The sequence below is a fragment of the Argopecten irradians genome, chromosome 15, assembly GCF_041381155.1.
Source record: "Argopecten irradians isolate NY chromosome 15, Ai_NY, whole genome shotgun sequence".
NCBI lineage: Eukaryota > Metazoa > Mollusca > Bivalvia > Pectinida > Pectinidae > Argopecten > Argopecten irradians.
Genome location: NC_091148.1, coordinates 6,344,910 through 6,363,089, shown reverse-complemented (window position 1 = coordinate 6,363,089; position 18,180 = coordinate 6,344,910). Strand labels below are relative to the sequence as shown.

General features: G+C 33.8%; 1 protein-coding gene across 1 annotated transcript; it reads right to left on the bottom strand.

The window, feature by feature from the left end:
* Positions 1-884: 884 nt before the first annotated feature.
* On the bottom strand, positions 885-18,150 carry LOC138308507 (protein LKAAEAR1-like). Its single transcript, XM_069249517.1, has 7 exons — positions 18,004-18,150; positions 16,119-16,235; positions 13,787-13,869; positions 10,979-11,050; positions 9,456-9,513; positions 8,782-8,904; positions 885-5,073 (listed from the first exon to the last, which is right to left on the bottom strand). The coding sequence occupies exons 1-7, from the start codon at positions 18,007-18,009 to the stop codon at positions 5,011-5,013; spliced, it is 522 nt and encodes a 173-aa protein (XP_069105618.1). The 5' UTR covers positions 18,010-18,150; the 3' UTR covers positions 885-5,010.
* Positions 18,151-18,180: the final 30 nt, after the last annotated feature.

Below are 18,180 nucleotides of genomic sequence, written 5' to 3'. Positions count from 1 at the left end.
GTCGTTGGGCATGGAAACGCGAAATTAAGTCACCGCGATAGTAAGTTGTTACAGTATTTCCGTGACGTCATATTTTCTATTGCATGAAAACTTGTTTATGGCGATTTAATTTAGCGATCTAGACGTTACCTGTGTTTGAAACATTTTCGCAACAATCAACCTTCGCAACTTCTTACTTTAATCGCAAGGATAAATTAGGTAGTTCATCGTATTTAGTGTGGATCTGCACGATTAGCTTTATCATAACATATTTTTCCTAGGAAAAACTTTTAATTTAGGCACGCCGATAGAACTACAACTTTTGCAAAGAAAGGAAAACGGACTAATGGTTTCGGCATTCAATATCTAATTAATTGAACATACCTGCAGGTAGGGCATTAGCATTGTACCTGCTGTCACTATTGCATGGTCATGAAAAGGCTACAAGATTTTCTCTTTTCTCTTCTTTCCCTTGACACCGCCTCACTTTTGGCCTCGCCTCTGTGACGTAGGCTCTGTTTTTGTCCCATGACAGAGACACACCATAGTCTATAAAAGTGGTAGTTTCTGTTCCTGCTTTGCGCTCAGCTAAAAGTGAGTTGGAGACGACTCGTTTGCCCTTTGTCAATGTAACGTGACTGGATAAAATGTACCTGTTCGGTGTCTTTGGTGACATGCTTCAATGAAATAGCATTAGAAAGAGGACAAGAATTCCATTATAACATGAATATACCACAGCCTTCCGAAGACACGCACCTGACTCGCAACACACGGCATACATGGGAGGCCGTCCTTAAATGACCATGGCTGTTAATAGGACGATAATGTAAACAAACATAAATTGTCAAGGTAAGATATCAAAAGTCATATAGATCACGAAGGGTAAAACCTAACAAAGTAGTGTATACCTGTGATGTTTTCTTTTATTTTGTGTCCACACATAATTAAAGGCAGTATAACAATGTTTCAAAAGTCTTATCATAAAACAATCATTAACAATAATTGTGTACAACTAGTATCATACTTATGTAAATGTATGGCTTTGTTTTATTCCATTTAGAGTAAAGTATACACCAAATCGCTAACCAATTTAAAAAGAAATTGGTCTTCCTTTTTTACTTTCTTTTTAATGACGAATGTTATTTTTTTCATTATTGAACTGAAAATTATTAACCTGGTAATCGAAAACACTCGATCTATATATATAACTTAATTCGAGATAACAAGTTTTTCGCTAATTTAAATCGAGATAACAAAGTTTGCCTATCTCAATCACCCCCAATACAACGAACTATTCCGTCCTTAGAACTAGAAGACTTCAAGTGTTTCATCAGGGGAGTTGAAGCAGAATTTTTTATGACCTGTGAAAGCAGTGAACACCAAAAAATAACTCATAATGTAAGTTCTGCTCATATATGCATATCTAACATTACTACTTCTATAACATAATACAAACATCGATCGCAAAATCCATAGAATATGAAAAACAAAAGTTTGCTTAATGGAGTGTGCGAAAGTATATATTTACTAAGATACATACTTATTTCAACGCAAAATTTATTTTGAGCAGGTAACTACATTGATGAATTCGCGCATTCGTGATAATAGCTGTACTGATTTTATGTAGCAAATACGATTAGCAAAATCATCAAAATTCGCTAAAACATGATTACATAGGTTTATGGCTTAATGACAAAAATGGTAAAAGTTTATTGTAGAACAAATGTATAAGAGTATGTAATGTCTATGGTATATTCATTTTTCCAGCACTGTATTTCTTTCACAACGAAATAAATGATTTATATTTCACCCAACTTCAATCATCAACAACAGTTGTTGATGTTTTAAAACATCCACTACATGTACATACTAACATTATATCTTGTATTCCACAACCTGCTATGCATGTATTACTAATACATATATGGATACATGACCATATGCACAGGAATTCACATCTTTTAAAGAGAATATAGCCTTATAGCAAAATTAGCTAGAATAAGGTGAATATCTTTTCAAAAAAGTGGTACAACTGATATCAGATATACGTTTTAGGTAAAAAAGGTATCGAATACAGAGATACAATTTCTAATAAGAGCAAAATATACAGAACTAATATAAAATACATTTTGGTGATCTTGAGATACGCTTGTGTAACAAAAATTATACGTAAATTCAAAAGATAAATTCTTAGACTAGCTATAAAACTTCTTTTTATACAGATAAATACATCCCTCCTGGGGTCTCTAAGCTACATGTACACCTCTACATTTTGTACAGGTATATAGCCCTCTTAGGGCTGCTATATGTTTCGAGCTATGTACAGTATTAGCCTATATGCACAATGGCCTGCGGTCTTTGCACAAGCCCCCCAATGTGAAAATAATTTCTGAAATTCCTTATTTACATGTACAGTAGAACCTGTTATAAAGACCACCTGTATATAAAGGACACCTGTCTATCAAGGACAGAATCATCAATTCCAGTTGGTATGGTTTACTACATAATTGACCTCGGTATAAAGGACACTCGCCTATAACAGACATTTCTGCTGTCCTTTGTATTCTATTTTATATTCATATATGTTTGAAAATAATTTTAAAATCGTGTTGGTGATGAAATACAAATTTTAATTTAAAAATTATACTTTGGAAATACCAACGATCCGATCATATGTTTGGGAACCAATCGAACACTCATGATTTTATAGGTAGATGATAATATAACGAGTCTTCTTAAAATGACCCAATTACAGCGCAATATATCAAAGGCTGTCATTCAAACTGTGCCAAATCTGAAATCATCTTTTTTTAAACTTTAGTTGTCTCGTACATAAACAGAGAGAAACGTTTTTATTCTTACTTAGGTTAATAGCCACCAAAATTAAATTAAATTATTTTATAAAAAAAAATCTGACTGCGTTTCCATCAATTTTATGTCCAAAAATAAAAGTATTGTAAGTCTAATGTCAAAAGGTCATATTTAGTCTCAGATTTTTATCTGATTCTAGGAATAGTCCTTTATTTACAAGTATGATGAATACGACTAGGGATCATCAATTAGTAGTAAAACAACTAAAATCTACTTCTTTTAAGGTTGGTCATATTATTCTATATTTACATAGTACAGAGTTGTCTGCCCTTGTGGGTAGATATTGATTGTGACGTCATGTCTTTGTGTCCGAACGTCATAATTGTAGGAGAAAACGACGTGAATTTCGCTTTCACAATAATGACGTCGCAACAGCTTTCTGCAAGGAAGGTAACTGATATGCAAAGACGGAAGAAGATGCAACTTCCAATAAAATTATTATTAGTAATTACCGGTATTTATTCCAACTAAATTTGTCAGAATGAATGTCGTACAGTATCTTTATTCTATTATTCATTTTTTAGTAACCATGATTTTTCTACAAATTTTATGGTTTTAAATGAATCTACAAAAATAGTGTGCACATTTTAATCTTTCAGTGATTTTTACCGAGACGAAGCTTCATATGATACGGAATTTCAGAAACTACTTTCATTAATATTGCAGCATTCCTGGACGGTTTCTACATAATTTAGTAGTATTTATTCTCTAATAAGTAAAAATCGAAATAATGTTTCTATGCTTTAAATACATTGTACTTATACTGTACAATGTGAAATATTCGTGAGTATATTATTTCGAGGTTTGGAATTTATTCATGGGTGAATATATTTCATGCTCTCCGATGGAAGAATGCTACAAATAATATATACGGTATAAATAAATTCATTGTTTTTTTGTTTTTTTTTCCATAGCAACCATGCAAATAATGACAATATTTACACAACGAATATTTCATGTTGTACAGCAAGTCAATATAAAATGAAAAGACATATGTATGGCAATAAACATAATTTACATTTTAAAGAAATGTCGAAAACAGAATGAAAAAAAAAGAAGAAAATTAATAAAAATCTTACCTTAACGGTTTTCCAGAAAAATGTTTTTTTTTTAATTTTTATCAACATTTTGATTTATTAATATAGAGTAATTCGATGTACATCAAATATGTGATAAAAATAATACTTTTAACAAATAACATATTTGAGCATGGATTTAAAATATTTGAAAATTTTAAAAAAGAAATTATTCCGTAAACAAAAATTATCGAAATTAAGAAATGAAAAACTTTTTTATCTATCATAATCAGCATTTTCATAAATTTGTCTTGAAAATAATAGTAATAATGGTATGCAATCTTATCTTGCCTAAATATTCTAAAATAGTAAAACTAATACCAAAACAAACGATTATTTTAACACATAATTCACATTATTTACATATCTACATACTAGTATATATGTACATTTTTGTATTTACAAACCAGTAAAAATGGAATCAAGAAAAAAATGATAAAATATAAACTTTATGAGCAAAATATGGAGTGTTCATTTTGTATAGAATTATGATTTTTCCTGGCCAGAAATTGTTTGTACATAATAAGATTGATGGAGAAAATCTCAATGTTTTCTCACAAATTGATCAAGTTTCTTTCAAAAATAAAAAATAACAATTTTTACACAACAAAAGAAATGACAATACATTATGAATTTTTACAAAACATGATAAAACGTACATAATACAAAACAATCACAGGAAATGTAGAGAAGTACTGAAACATGGATGATATGGAGAGTGTATTTAAATATGTGATCGCCAATACAATTTATTGGCCTCTCTTATCCCTACCTTAACACTCATTGATTAAGAGAATTAATGTCAAGGTTATAAAATGTCTATAAAAAAATCAATATACATATCATTATCACTTAATTTAAAAAATGTAGCATAATTTCAATCAAAACTATGAATTTATAATTGAAATGTTAATTTGAAGAAAAAAAGAGAGAAAACATGACTTCATTCAGTGCATCATACATTCATTTTCAATACATGTATGTGTTTTCTGCTGAAAACCGATCGATAATTTAATAGACATTATTGAATTAATTTATGACTTCATAAAATAATAAATCTAATAAGGGAACAACTAAAACCTAATCAGTGAATCCTGTTTACTAGTAATCCTTGAGAATCCTCCAGTAATCGTTCACAACGCTCCCTCTGAAATAAAGAACAATACGTTATATACAATGTATCAAACATCACTCCCTTTGTAAAAGTGATAGAAATAAATTATATATCAAACATCTCTCCCTTTGTAAAAGTGATAGAAATAAATTATATATCAAACATCGCTCCCTTTGTAAAAGTGATAAAAATAAATTATATATCAAACATCGCTCCCTTTGTAAAAGTGATAAAAATAAATTATATATCAAACATCGCTACAACATCGCTCCCTTTGTAAAAGTGATATAAATAAATTATATATCAAACATCGCTCCCTTTGTAAAAGTGATAGAAATAAATTATATATCAAACATCGCTCCCTTTGTAAAAGTGATAGAAAAATTATATATCAAACATCGCTCCCTTTGTAAAAGTGATAAAAATAAATTATATATCAAACATCGCTCCAACATCGCTCCCTTTGTAAAAGTGATATAAATAAATTATATATCAAACATCGCTCCCTTTGTAAAAGTGATAGAAATTAATCATATATCAAACATCGCTCCCTTTGTAAAAGTGATAGAAATAAATTATATATCAAACATCGCTCCCTTTGTAAAAGTGATAGAAATAAATTATATATCAAACATCGCTCCCTTTGTAAAAGTGATAGAAATAAATTATATATCAAACATCGCTCCCTTTGTAAAAGTGATAGAAATAAATTATATATCAAACATCGCTCCCATTTTTGTAAAATTAAAATAAAATTATATATCATCGCTCCCTTTGTAAAAGTGATAGAAATAAATCATATATCAAACATCGCTCCCTTTGTAAAAACAAATAAATTATATATCAACATCGCTCCCTTTGTAAAAGTGATAGAAATAAATTATATATCAAACATCGCTCCCTTTGTAAAAGTGATAGAAATAAATTTTATATCAAACATCGCTCCCTTTGTAAAAGTGATAGAAATAAATTATATATCAAACAATGCTCCCTTTGTAAAAGTGATAGAAATAAATTATATATCAAACAATGCTCCCTTTGTAAAAGTGATAGAAATAAATTATATATCAAACATCGCTCCCTTTGTAAAAATGATAGAAATAAATTATATATCAAACATCGCTCCCTTTGTAAAAGTGATAGAAATAAATTATATATCAAACAATGCTCCCTTTGTAAAAATGATAGAAATAAATTATATATCAAACAATTCTCCCTTTGTAAAAGTGATAGAAATAAATTATATATCAAACATCGCTCCCTTTGTAAAAGTGATAGAAATAAATTATATATCAAACATCGCTCCCTTTGTAAAATTAACAACAATAAATTATATATCAAGCATCGTTCCCTTTGTAAAAGTGATAGAAATAAATTATATATCAAACATCGCTCCCTTTGTAAAAGTGATAAAAATAAATTTTATATCAAACATCGCTCCCTTTGTAAAAGTGATAGAAATAAATTATATATCAAACATCGCTCCCTTTGTAAAAGTGATAGAAATAAATTATATATCAAACATCGCTCCCTTTGTAAAAGTGATAGAAATAAATTATATATCAAACAATGCTCCCTATAAAAGTAAGAACAATCTTCCATCTTTTACTTTAATTTGAAACATGCTCATTTAACATTATGCTCTATTTATCAATAAACATTTTTCTGTGAATTTAACAAGAGGCCCAGAGGGCCTGTATCGCTCACCTGGTTTTTTGTTAGTAATTATCACAAGACTCTGACAATTAGAAAATTAAGCAAAATTGACTCCCAAAGTTTAATTTTGAATCACAACCATACAATGATGTTATTGATACCATACAAATATGCTATCCAATACATAGGTTCAGAGACAAAGTAACTTATATGAAAGTAGTAGCCTAATTGACCTTTTTTACCTCGCATCTATTGCCGTCTAAGGCCCCGGGGGTTAGCCCTATCATTTGTACAATTTCAAATCCTAACCCTATAAGGATGCTCCCATTGCATTATAAGTGCTCTTCCATTCTTAGTTGCAGAGAAGAAGTCGTTTATATAGAAATAGCTAAATTAACCCCTTTTGACCCCACCCTTCAGGCCCCCGGGGGGTCAGCCCCATCATTTGCAAAATTTTGAATCCAAACCCTATAAGGATGTAACCATTGCATTATGAGCGTAATCCCATGTTAAGTTGCAGAGAAAAAGTCATTTATATGGAAATTGACAACTTTTGACCCCGCCAGAGAAGAAGTCGTTTATATGGAAATAGCCAAATTGACCCCTTTTGACCCCGCCCCTCGGGCCCCCCAGGGGTCAGCCTTATCATTTGTACAATTTTGAATCCCCACCCTATAACGATACTACCATTGCATTATGAGTGCTATCTCTTGCTTAGTTTCAGAGAAGAAGTCGTTTTATGGAAATAGCCAAATTGACCCCATTTGACCCCGCCCCTCAGGCCCCCGGGGGGTCAGCCCCATCATTTGTACAATTTTGAATCCCCACCCTATAAGGATGCTACCATTGCATTATGGGTGCTATACCACGCTTAGTTGCAGAGAAGAAGTCATTTATATGGAAAAAGCCAAATTGACCCCTTTTGACCCCGTCCCTCAAGCCCCCAGAAGGGTCAGCCCTATCATTTGCACAATTTTGAATCCCCACCCTATAAGGATGCTACCATTGCATTATGGGTGCTAGACCATGTTTAGTTTCAGAGAAGAAATCGTTTGTATGGAAATAGCCAAATTGGCCCCTTTTGACCCCGCCCCTCAGGCCCCCAGGAGGTCAGCCCCATCATTTGTACAATTTTGAATCCCCACCCTATAAGGATGCTACCATTGCATTATGGGTGCTATCCCATGCTTGGTTTCAGAGAAGAAGTCGTTTATATGGAAATAGCCAAATTGACCCCTTTTGACCCCGCCCCTCAGGCCCCCGGGGGGTCAGCCCCATCATTTGTACAATTTTGAATCCCCACCCTATAAGGATGCTACCATTGCATTATGGGTGCTATCCCATGCTTGGTTTCAGAGAAGAAGTCGTTTATATGGAAATAGCCAAATTGACCCCTTTTGGCCCCGCCCCTCAGGCCCCCGGGGGATCAGCCCTTTCATTTGTACAATTTTCAGTTAGTAGCCCATAAGGATGCTACCAGTCAAATTTTGTTGAAATCCGACCAGCGGTTATGGAGAAGAAGTCGATTGTTGACGGACGCCGGACGACGGACGACGGACGCCGGACGCTGCGGTATCCCATAAGCTCACCTCGGTCCTTCGGACCAGGTGAGCTAATAATCTAGCTAAACAGCTTTGATTTTTTTTCTCTTAAAATAATTATATATGTATAATTTTGTTATAAACAAAACAATGTGTTTTTTTCAAAAAATTGAAATAGATAGATTATGGATATTTAAGGTCAATGAGTATATTCTTTACTGTTCATGTACAGTCAAGCCTGTCGGATCAAGTGGACACCAAAAGGACAAAGAGAATCTCCTTTTAATACAGATAATTGTCCTCTAAATGTTATACATAGGTCAAGGTCAAATTGCACCAAATGGGGTGAATAAGTCTGTCCTTTATACCAGGTTTTATCGTATATTTTAGATATTCAATGAATTTAGGAAATAAGCCCAGTACATGTACAATAGCCAATGTTCCATGCATAGAGGTATCCCTTATACCAGGTTTTACTGTACATTTCAGGTATTCAATTAATTAATGAAATAAGCTCTGCATATGTAACATGGCGAGCACTTACCGATAGTTTATCCAAAGTATCCTTCCTTGTTCTGCGTTCAGGGTAGGAAGGCACCAAGGCCTGCAGTCTTACTGCCTTAGCTGCTGTTGGCTGACAAGCAATCAGGTGACTAATTTCCTGACTCTGTAGGAAACAAAATATACTATTTATACTAGACAAAGAGTTGCCCCCACCCTTGCGGGAGGTTTCATTGTGAAGTCAGATATGTTTACCTTGTCAAGCACAATGTCATATTTTTCAGAGTAAATTTAAAGAACTCACAAGATAATGATGTCACAGTTGATGCTTTCTAGCAAGGGCAGATAACTATGTAATATGCAAAGACGGGAAAGGCTAATTGTTTTTGAACAAAAAAAAAAAAAAAAAAAAACTAATTAAAACATAAATCCACATCTTGCAAAATTTACAAAATACCCTTGGGTCTAACATGGCGTTGCACTACACTTTGTCTGTATCACGTCGATGGTAATTCTAGTAAAATTGTTATAATTATGTATATGATCCCCTTCAGACTCAACAAAATGGGTTTTTTTACATGTAATTACAAATTTCTTTCTTTTAGGATTTAAACACAAAAAATATGAAATTTAAAACAATGCAAGTATTTAAACAATTTGGTGATGAACAGATAATTGTGTCCAACTAAGACATCTTTTCAAATTAAAAGATCTTACCCGATTAGACTGGTAGCGTAATCGCATAATTCTTAATCTATTTCTTGACTCAGCAGCTCTGTAAAACAATAGTAATAATATTACAATACATTCTGATTAAAATACAGATCCTTATCATCACAACGTTTACTAAGAGCATCTCGCTCAAATAGCACAACAAGGCTAAACATTGATTATGAATAATGGGACGAAATGACGTTTTCAATTGATGTAGCAATGTTTAGAAAATGAATTTGATTTGAAGTACATTGTTCATGTACAGTTGGTATAAAGGTCATCCGAATATGACCCATAATGGGATGTTGTCAGATTCTCTATTGAACGGAGTGGTTATAAGGATTTGTATTTTAATCAGATTGATTACAATAGAAACAAACTTTTGAAATATTTTTGGCACAAAATTTACATGTATACAGGAATAAGAGAGACCTAATATCTGTACTCTGTAGACATCTCAGTTATTGACAAGAAGTCGTTTAATGATTTTAGATGTTATGAATGAAGGTCAAGGTCATTAATTTGAACAAATTTTGTAGCCCTTCCTCCCATCATGTTACAGGTTAAATGTCAGGTCTCACAGCCTCTTCATTATTAACTCCATTATATATCAATACATCCTCAATAATCCAGGGGTTACTATCACTGTCATTATATCCTCGATACTCCAGGAGTTACTATCACTGTCATTATATCCTCGATACTCCAGGGGTTACTGTCACTGTTGTTATATCCTCGATACTCCAGGGGTTACTATCACTGTCATTATATCCTTGATACTCCAGGGGTTACTGTCACTGTCATTATATCCTCGATACTCCAGGGGTTACTATCACTGTTGTTATATCCTCGATACTCCAGGGGTTACTATCACTGTTGTTATATCCTTGATACTCCAGGGGTTACTATCACTGTTGTTATATCCTCGATACTCCAGGGGTTACTGTCGCTGTCATTATATTATCGATACTCCAGGGGTTACTGTCACTGTCATTATGTCCTCGATACTCCAGGGGTTACTGTCGCTGTCATTATATTATCGATACTCCAGGGGTTACTGTCACTGTCATTATGTCCTCGATACTCCAGGGGTTACTGTCACTGTCATTATATCCTTGATACTCCAGGGGTTACTATCATTGTTGTTATATCCTCGATAATCCAGGGGTTATTATCACTGTTATAATATTCACCCCTGAAATATTTCATAGCAAACCTGGAGGCTCTATGTGCAACCTTTGATGCACATCACAAGAATCGAATATCAGTACAACTGTGCTTGACTTTGTTGTTTTGAAGTCAGTCGTCTCTCTCTTTGTAATCTTCAATGGAAGTCTCTGCATGCTTGTGATTGGTCAGTTTTTTTCTTCTGAACTGACTTCTGTTTTGCTATGAAATATTCAATAGGTGAATGACAATGATAGTAACCCCTGGTGTATCGAGGATGTTATCAATATAGTTATTACACATTTTTTATGAGAAGTACCAAGTAGATAGAATAGTGATATGTTTATTAATATACTTACTTTAATTGTCCTATTAATTTTGCATGTTTTTCTCTTTCTTCATATTCCTCCTCTGGCATAGGGGCATTCATTCTGATAAGTGAAAAAATAAATACAAGAGATATAAGATTAAATGTAGACTGTACGGTCTGTGAGGTCATAATATCATTATGTGGAACCAGGAAATGTAATTATTTCTTTGTACCCATACTTACTACTGTATACCAACTTTTGGGTGCAATTTTTTTTTGCGAATTTAGAAAAAATATCTCCGCAAAGAAAATGTTGTGAAACAGAAATCGTGATATTTAGAAGCCACAAAAGAAAGTAAGCTACAGTATATTAACAGATGTGTTTGAGCACATATTTTGTCTAGAAACTTTCCACCGGTGTTTGCTTGGTGTACCAATCTTCACCGTTTACGTATACAGAGTATTCTTAATTACACTGACAACAAAACTTCATTATCAAGGAAAATATTCTGCAGAAGATTAAAGGACCACTACCTTTACAAAATGGCTTTTTATTTTTAAAATGGGATTGTAATTATGTGAAGTCACAAAAGTTATTATCTTATCGTTAATACTACAATCATCATAACCTTCTGAACAATGTAATTAAAATAAATAAAATATTAATTTTCATAACGCGGGTTGTCTTGTGTTTCCCGCCGTTGTCCTAAGTACCAATGCGTTAGTTGACTATAGGAAATTTCAGAAAAGATGGCGTGACGTCACAGAAAGTTTACATCCGGGTCCTCAAAGGTACAAACACAGTATGGCGACTAATAAAAACAATAACAGATACGTATATCGCTGCTACACAATCGATACTTTGACAAAAGTATACACTCTCATACTTGCAAATTCCGATTTTAAAATTGTTTCTTATTGTTTCAGAGGTTACAGACATTTATATTTTTGTATTTACAATTGTTTATTGCTGAATATATTAATTTGTGTAGATAGAGTGTTGAAGCCAGCTTGCCAAGCGGTGTCGGGCCGTCACAGTACCCGTTTTTTCTTCACAGGTAGAAATCTTGTTGTGAAAAGTTATGAATAGATCATTGATTTTATTGTGTAACGTTTCTGTTATACATGAAAAACTTGTTCACAATACTATTAAATATAACGAAATGTGAACCACATTGCCAGACCACGGCCGCTCGTGCATGGAGCCTTCGCTGGTAGATCACCTCAGGCCACAGCCCATAGTTGGGAATTTAATAATATAAATACGTAATTACCAACACATATCTCAATAAGTACTTGTAAAAGATATATATTTCGTTCTTTTCCGTGTATATCTTCCTTTAAAGGAGTGCTATAAACCACTGTGCTACACTTATATGCAGATCTTCGCAATGTACATGTTTACGTAAACGTATGGCTGCCGAGATCTCGAAAATTAAAATGGTGAAATCGTTCAGTTTTAATGCTGTAGAGTTTATTTTTTAATGTCAGTCGCTTTTATTCCATGGACTGCTAGTGAAGTCTCAAATTGAAGTGATATTACTTTAAAATAATTTGAATGCATGTTAGATAGACTACATTTAGATTTATGAATACAGATCGTAATACTGTAAATGCCGACCAGGACACATTGCGCACGGCTTCGAAAATCCTAAAATACTAAAAGTTTGTTTAAAAATACGATAAAAAGTAACTATAAACTGACTCATTTGTATGTCATGAGCTAAAATCCAAAATTTCTGACGAACAAATTATCTAGAATACGTAATTTTGTGACTCTAAAAAAGGGCGAAATTCGAGATCTCGGCAGTACTGTACGTAATGGCTGCCGTGCGCTTGGGGTGATCTACGAAAGCAAACTTTAATTTGGTGACAATCACACATCTTAAGGTGTTTTACGAAGTAAGACTAAGAAAACAGTGATCGCTTATTAAAATTTCAGTACTATATTTGCGGAACTTGGAATTTAATTTGTAATTTCAAGCTGATATTTGCAATATTCTGTCAATGTTTACACATAATGGCGACCGTGTTTTTCCTCGTGGCGGCCGAAAATGGAGTATAAACATCGTAAAATATATGAATACCATATATTTATATCTGTATATTATTGTTACATATTTTTATTTACACCTTTTGAAATTAAGATAAAGTAACAATTCTCGGATGGTCGTACTATTTATTACAATAAAATGTAAACAAAAATCGAAGCGGCTGTGTTCCCACCATGTTAATGTGTACAGATATACAGAGTTGTACCTTTGAGCGCCCGGATGTACCTTTGTGTGACGTCATCGCCATCTTTTCTGAAATCTCCTATTACTGTGCCGCAGACGGCAATTAAAACAGCAAAATGAATCTTCACTGTTAGATTACAGAGATAGAGCATTGATTTGGTGTTGTAACCTGAGCATCTTAGGCCATCAATAGACAATTTCTTATATTCTTGTTGTTTTAGCTTTTCATTTTTGTTTAGAAAAGGTAGTGGACCTTTGAATGGCCTCAAAAAGCCTTGCTCTCTTTTCATAATTAAGGAGATACTACTGAAAATGAAATATTATTTAAAGAACTTTCTAAATGAAAATTCTATTAACTTAAGTTATAAAATGAGGTACAATGTAGTTTCCTTAAATTAAGGAATGTATTTTGAAACTATCCCCTGGGCATTTGTTGTAAAGTAAAACTTGAATGTAATAAACTGGAATGTTTGGAAACAAAATGTATTTTAATAAAAATAAGACAATCATGTTTATATTTCCATTCACTCTATCTATACAGTGAATGTCCTGTTTATGGAATCTTTCCGGGTCCCTTGGTATTTTTTATATGCACGTTTTACTGTATTACAAATACGTACCTTATTTCATTGCGCTTTCTGTCCAAGAGACGTTTATTAGATATGGTCTGTGCTTCTGTCACTTCCTTCGACGGATCTTCATACTATTTCAACAAACATGAATTTCATTAAATTTCCAAGAGAATCTTAATCTTAATCTTAAACGGAAGCAGGGTATATATATTTTATATCGTGTCCATGGACATCACTGGAGGAGAAAAGTCATTCGTCTACCAAAATAATATTCAGACCCTAAATAACTGTTTAGCTGACTGATTGTAGTCAATCTTTCTTGTTATACACAACGGTTTAATTAGCTATCAGTTTCATTAATATTGATATAGAGACATATGGTTGCCTGTATCCATTATCACTTATTGTTCATATTGCCTTTAAAGACCACTTCAGGGAAAAGTGTAGAACAAATATCTGTACCCGGCCTACTATACCTTTTGGCCACGTACGAAATGGTATGTGCATTTGTGTCCTAGTGGAGCACTGCCTGTAAATCACTCGGGCACAATTTTCTATACTTTTTTTGTAGGTTTCCAGTTATTTTGTACCTGCATTCAATTTGCATTAATTTATATATTATTTTCGTCCAAAAGAAATATACCAACCATTCCACTCACAAGACGTCAAATTCACAGTTTGAAGACTTTGCGTATGATTGACATTCGAAAAGACCTTCATATTTATATATCAAGAAACAATGTCTCATTGTAAATGTTCATATTTTATACAGTTCAATTTTACTGCTTAGTAGGTAAGTGATATAAAACAAGTACGATAAAATGCATACAAACGTTTAAATAATGATTTGCATAATCATTACATTGCTCCGTTAGCAGTAAAGACGACACCATTTTCTATCTAGAAGTCTTTTAAGCTACAATATTTACAGTTTGCACTGACATGGACTCAATAACAAAGTTTTCTAGTATTATCATTATGAGTGTATAATGGTAGTGTGATACGTGCGGCGATTCTGTTGTTACAGGAAAAGTGGATGGCGTAGCAACGTGTGGTCATGCATACCCCACTTTTGGTGGGAACATATGAATGACTCTATTCGATCAATCAAATTAGTTGACGATGACAGGAGAGACAAAAATATGGGTATTTTAATAAAAAATATGCAACTGTCGCGAGAATAAATAATATTCATTTACGTGAAAAACTGTAAATATAAGGAATATATGTTGATTTTGTTGAGGTTATGAGGGTATAATGATAATGTCGCCCGTGTAAATTTTATGTAACTCGGCTTCACCAGGGTTACATAATTTACATGTGCTCTATTACCAATACCCTCATAACCTCAACAAAATCAAAATATATTCCTTAAATATTGCGGCTAGGAAAAGTGGTCTCTATGATAAAGACAACTTTATACACAGGTCAAACTACCAATTATAAATGGCCATATGAGACCCTAAGCAAGTTGTTTTTAAAAGCATGTCGTGTTTATGCGGAGGTGGGCAATGAAGCAAGTTTTCCTTCACATGTATGGGTTTAGAGATACGTACATGTCAATCGTAATTCTAACTACATGGACATGTAAAAACCATTAAACATTTCACCTTCCCTCTATTTGAACACATAATGTATTTTGAACACTTTACTTTGACCACGCAGGGATGTCCAATACAAAAAATCTGGAGTATATTTTCATAAAATATATAACTGTAGATTTTCACAAAATCTTGAAAATATCATCCCACTAAAATAATTGTATGTACGGTACATTGCGCTGTATTTAGTTCACAGATATAGAGCTACAACCAAACTAATGAGTCGAGGGAAGAGATTCTTGTCACACCTTTATCAGAATTCTGTAAATAACTATTACAGAGTAATCTGCCTTAGTTGATAGCACAGGGACCTGGCACAATTTTTTTAACCAACAGTGTATATATATATATATATATATACACATACATATAGTATGTGCCAGGTCCCTGTGGTTGGTAGGTATTGATTGTGACATCATTTTGTGAAAGAAAATAACATACCAGGGCCCATTTTTTAACGAACATTCCTTAAACTTAAGGAATTCCTTAACTCAAATTCCCTTTAGGAAAGCATTACAGAAGTTAAGGAAGGCTCCTTAACATAAGATGTTTTCCTTAACTTCTGTAATGCTTCCCAGTGGGGAATTTTAAGTAAAGGAATTCCTTGAAGTTAAGGAATGTTCATGAAACTTGGCCCTGGTATTTTTTCTATAAAATGTGATATTACGCACACAAGAATATGCCGTAACAATAAATATCTACCTATAGGGGCAGATGCGTCTGTGAAAATAAGTAATTCGAAATGTTGTTTGTAAAATGTTTTATGACTCTTAACTTACAGCAAGATATCTGCTTCTCTGCTGGGGATTCATTTTTTTGACATCCTTTTTCTTCCAATTTCTCGCCTTAAATTTCTCGTTAGGATCGCCATCACGATCGATTGGTGGAAGTTTCTCCTGTAAACAAAACAAAACCGCAAAATGTTTAATATCCTGAAAGATACAAAAATGATGCATTTAACACATTTTAATCCCTGGTTAGGAAATATATATTACTATAAAAAGGATGGGTGGGGATTATATTTTTGCAATTTTAATGTTCTCTCAATTTTTTTATCCACAAAACAATAAGGACCAGGATAGCATATTTGAAAGAGACCACTGTCTCCGAAGACAAGATTGTTTGAGGCAGACAGTTCAAGTCAGATAATTTGGGGAGAAAGATATTTTATACACATCTATTCTGGTGTGACTTTGTAATGAAGGAATTTGAATTATGTCAACCATGGCTGGTCCTGGTATGTAGTGGAGTGAAAATTGTTGTGGCTATACACAGAAGAGAATTAATCAGCTTTAAAGCTTGCAGAGATGTGACCTACATGCATGTCAGAATCTGTCCAAGTGGTATAATGATAACAGTGACCGCATGTTTATCTTGCAGCTTGCCATTATACATGCTATTCTCTATTAGTTTAATAATGTGATTTTTGAAGTGTGGATCCCAGGCTCATCAACAATACTCAAGTTTCTGATAAACCACTGTCCTATCTGTTCGTATGCATAATCATGAATTTACATTTAATTTGTTCAAATTTGTTAACATTTCAATTTTAATTTGTTAACATCCTGAACTGCCTTAAGTTTTGTACCCGCATCAGTAACCTAGCTCCCTTGCGTACCACCGCGCCTTACATTTGCAGATACAACTGGTACAAACCCGCTGTATCTGTAATGGAACGCGCTGTGCCAGCCGAACCGAACTGGAACAAGTGGTTCATTTTCAGAAGTGTACCACTTGTACCGAAGATGGCGGACCTGAGATTCTTCATTTGTCACCGGAATGTTTTCCTTGTTGAAAACAAGGCAGAGCGTATTTATATCCGATAAAATTACATTGATCGTTTATTTCAATGTGTGCTGAAACTATTTAGGTATTATGTTTATATCCATATCATTGTTAACACCGAAAATACTTAGCTTTTATATTTGAAGCGTATCTTTCATATTATGGGTGCCGCCATCATGGAAAAATCCAAACGCGTTCCATTTGGCGGTGCCGTATCACTTCGGTTCAACTGGTACGAATCCGCAAATAGAACGCAGTTATAATTTTGTTATGTCACATATATTCCAGGGGTGGATATTACAACACATGTGAACTAAAAACTAGTGTAGCGGGATTGGACTGGGTCGATCATCGGTGACCAGGTAGCTCAGTCGGTAGAGCACTCGGCTAGTATTCGGAGGGTCCCGGGTTCGAATCCCGGTCTGGCCGCTACATTTTCTCCTCTCCTGTTACAGAATTGGCGCCCAACTAAATAACCCACGGTGGTGGTGTTTGGAAGGGTCTCGTGTGTCTTCGAGGGCGAAGACTTCGAGAAAGGAGGGAGGAGTGTAGCGGGATTGGACTGGGTCGATCATCGGTGACCAGGTAGCTCAGTCGGTAGAGCACTCGGCTAGTATTCGGAGGGTCCCGGGTTCGAATCCCGGTCTGGCCGCTACATTTTCTCCTCTCCTGTTACACTAATAAATCTTATTTATTAAATATATGACATCACCATTACTTAACATGCTAGCATGTATTAAAACACAGATAATCATTTGTGGGATAATTGTTGTTTTTGTTGTTCAGAAGGTGGTCATGTTATTGACAAATGCACATGTACCATTGACACAACTGTACATTGTACGCTCCAGTCTAATTTTTGTTGTTTGTTTAACTTACCGGCATGATTGTATTTTAACGTTCAGTCATATAAACAAAATCCTTCTAGATCTATCAAACAACTATCAAAACCGATCGGAATATAACGACTTTTCCTACATGGTAGTCGCCATACTGTTTATTGTTGTCTAGCAACTTTGGCGACATCTGTCGGTACATATTGGCATTAGATATTTA

Bases quoted from the DNA above. Each gene is read 5' to 3' on its own strand.
- LOC138308507 (XM_069249517.1), bottom strand. The intron at 13,870-16,118 runs GTAAGTTAAGAG...TTGTTGAAATAG, and splicing joins AGAGAAGCAGATATCTTGCT to TATGAAGATCCGTCGAAGGA. The intron at 5,074-8,781 runs GTAAGTGCTCGC...TCTTTATTTCAG, and splicing joins ATACTTTGGATAAACTATCG to AGGGAGCGTTGTGAACGATT.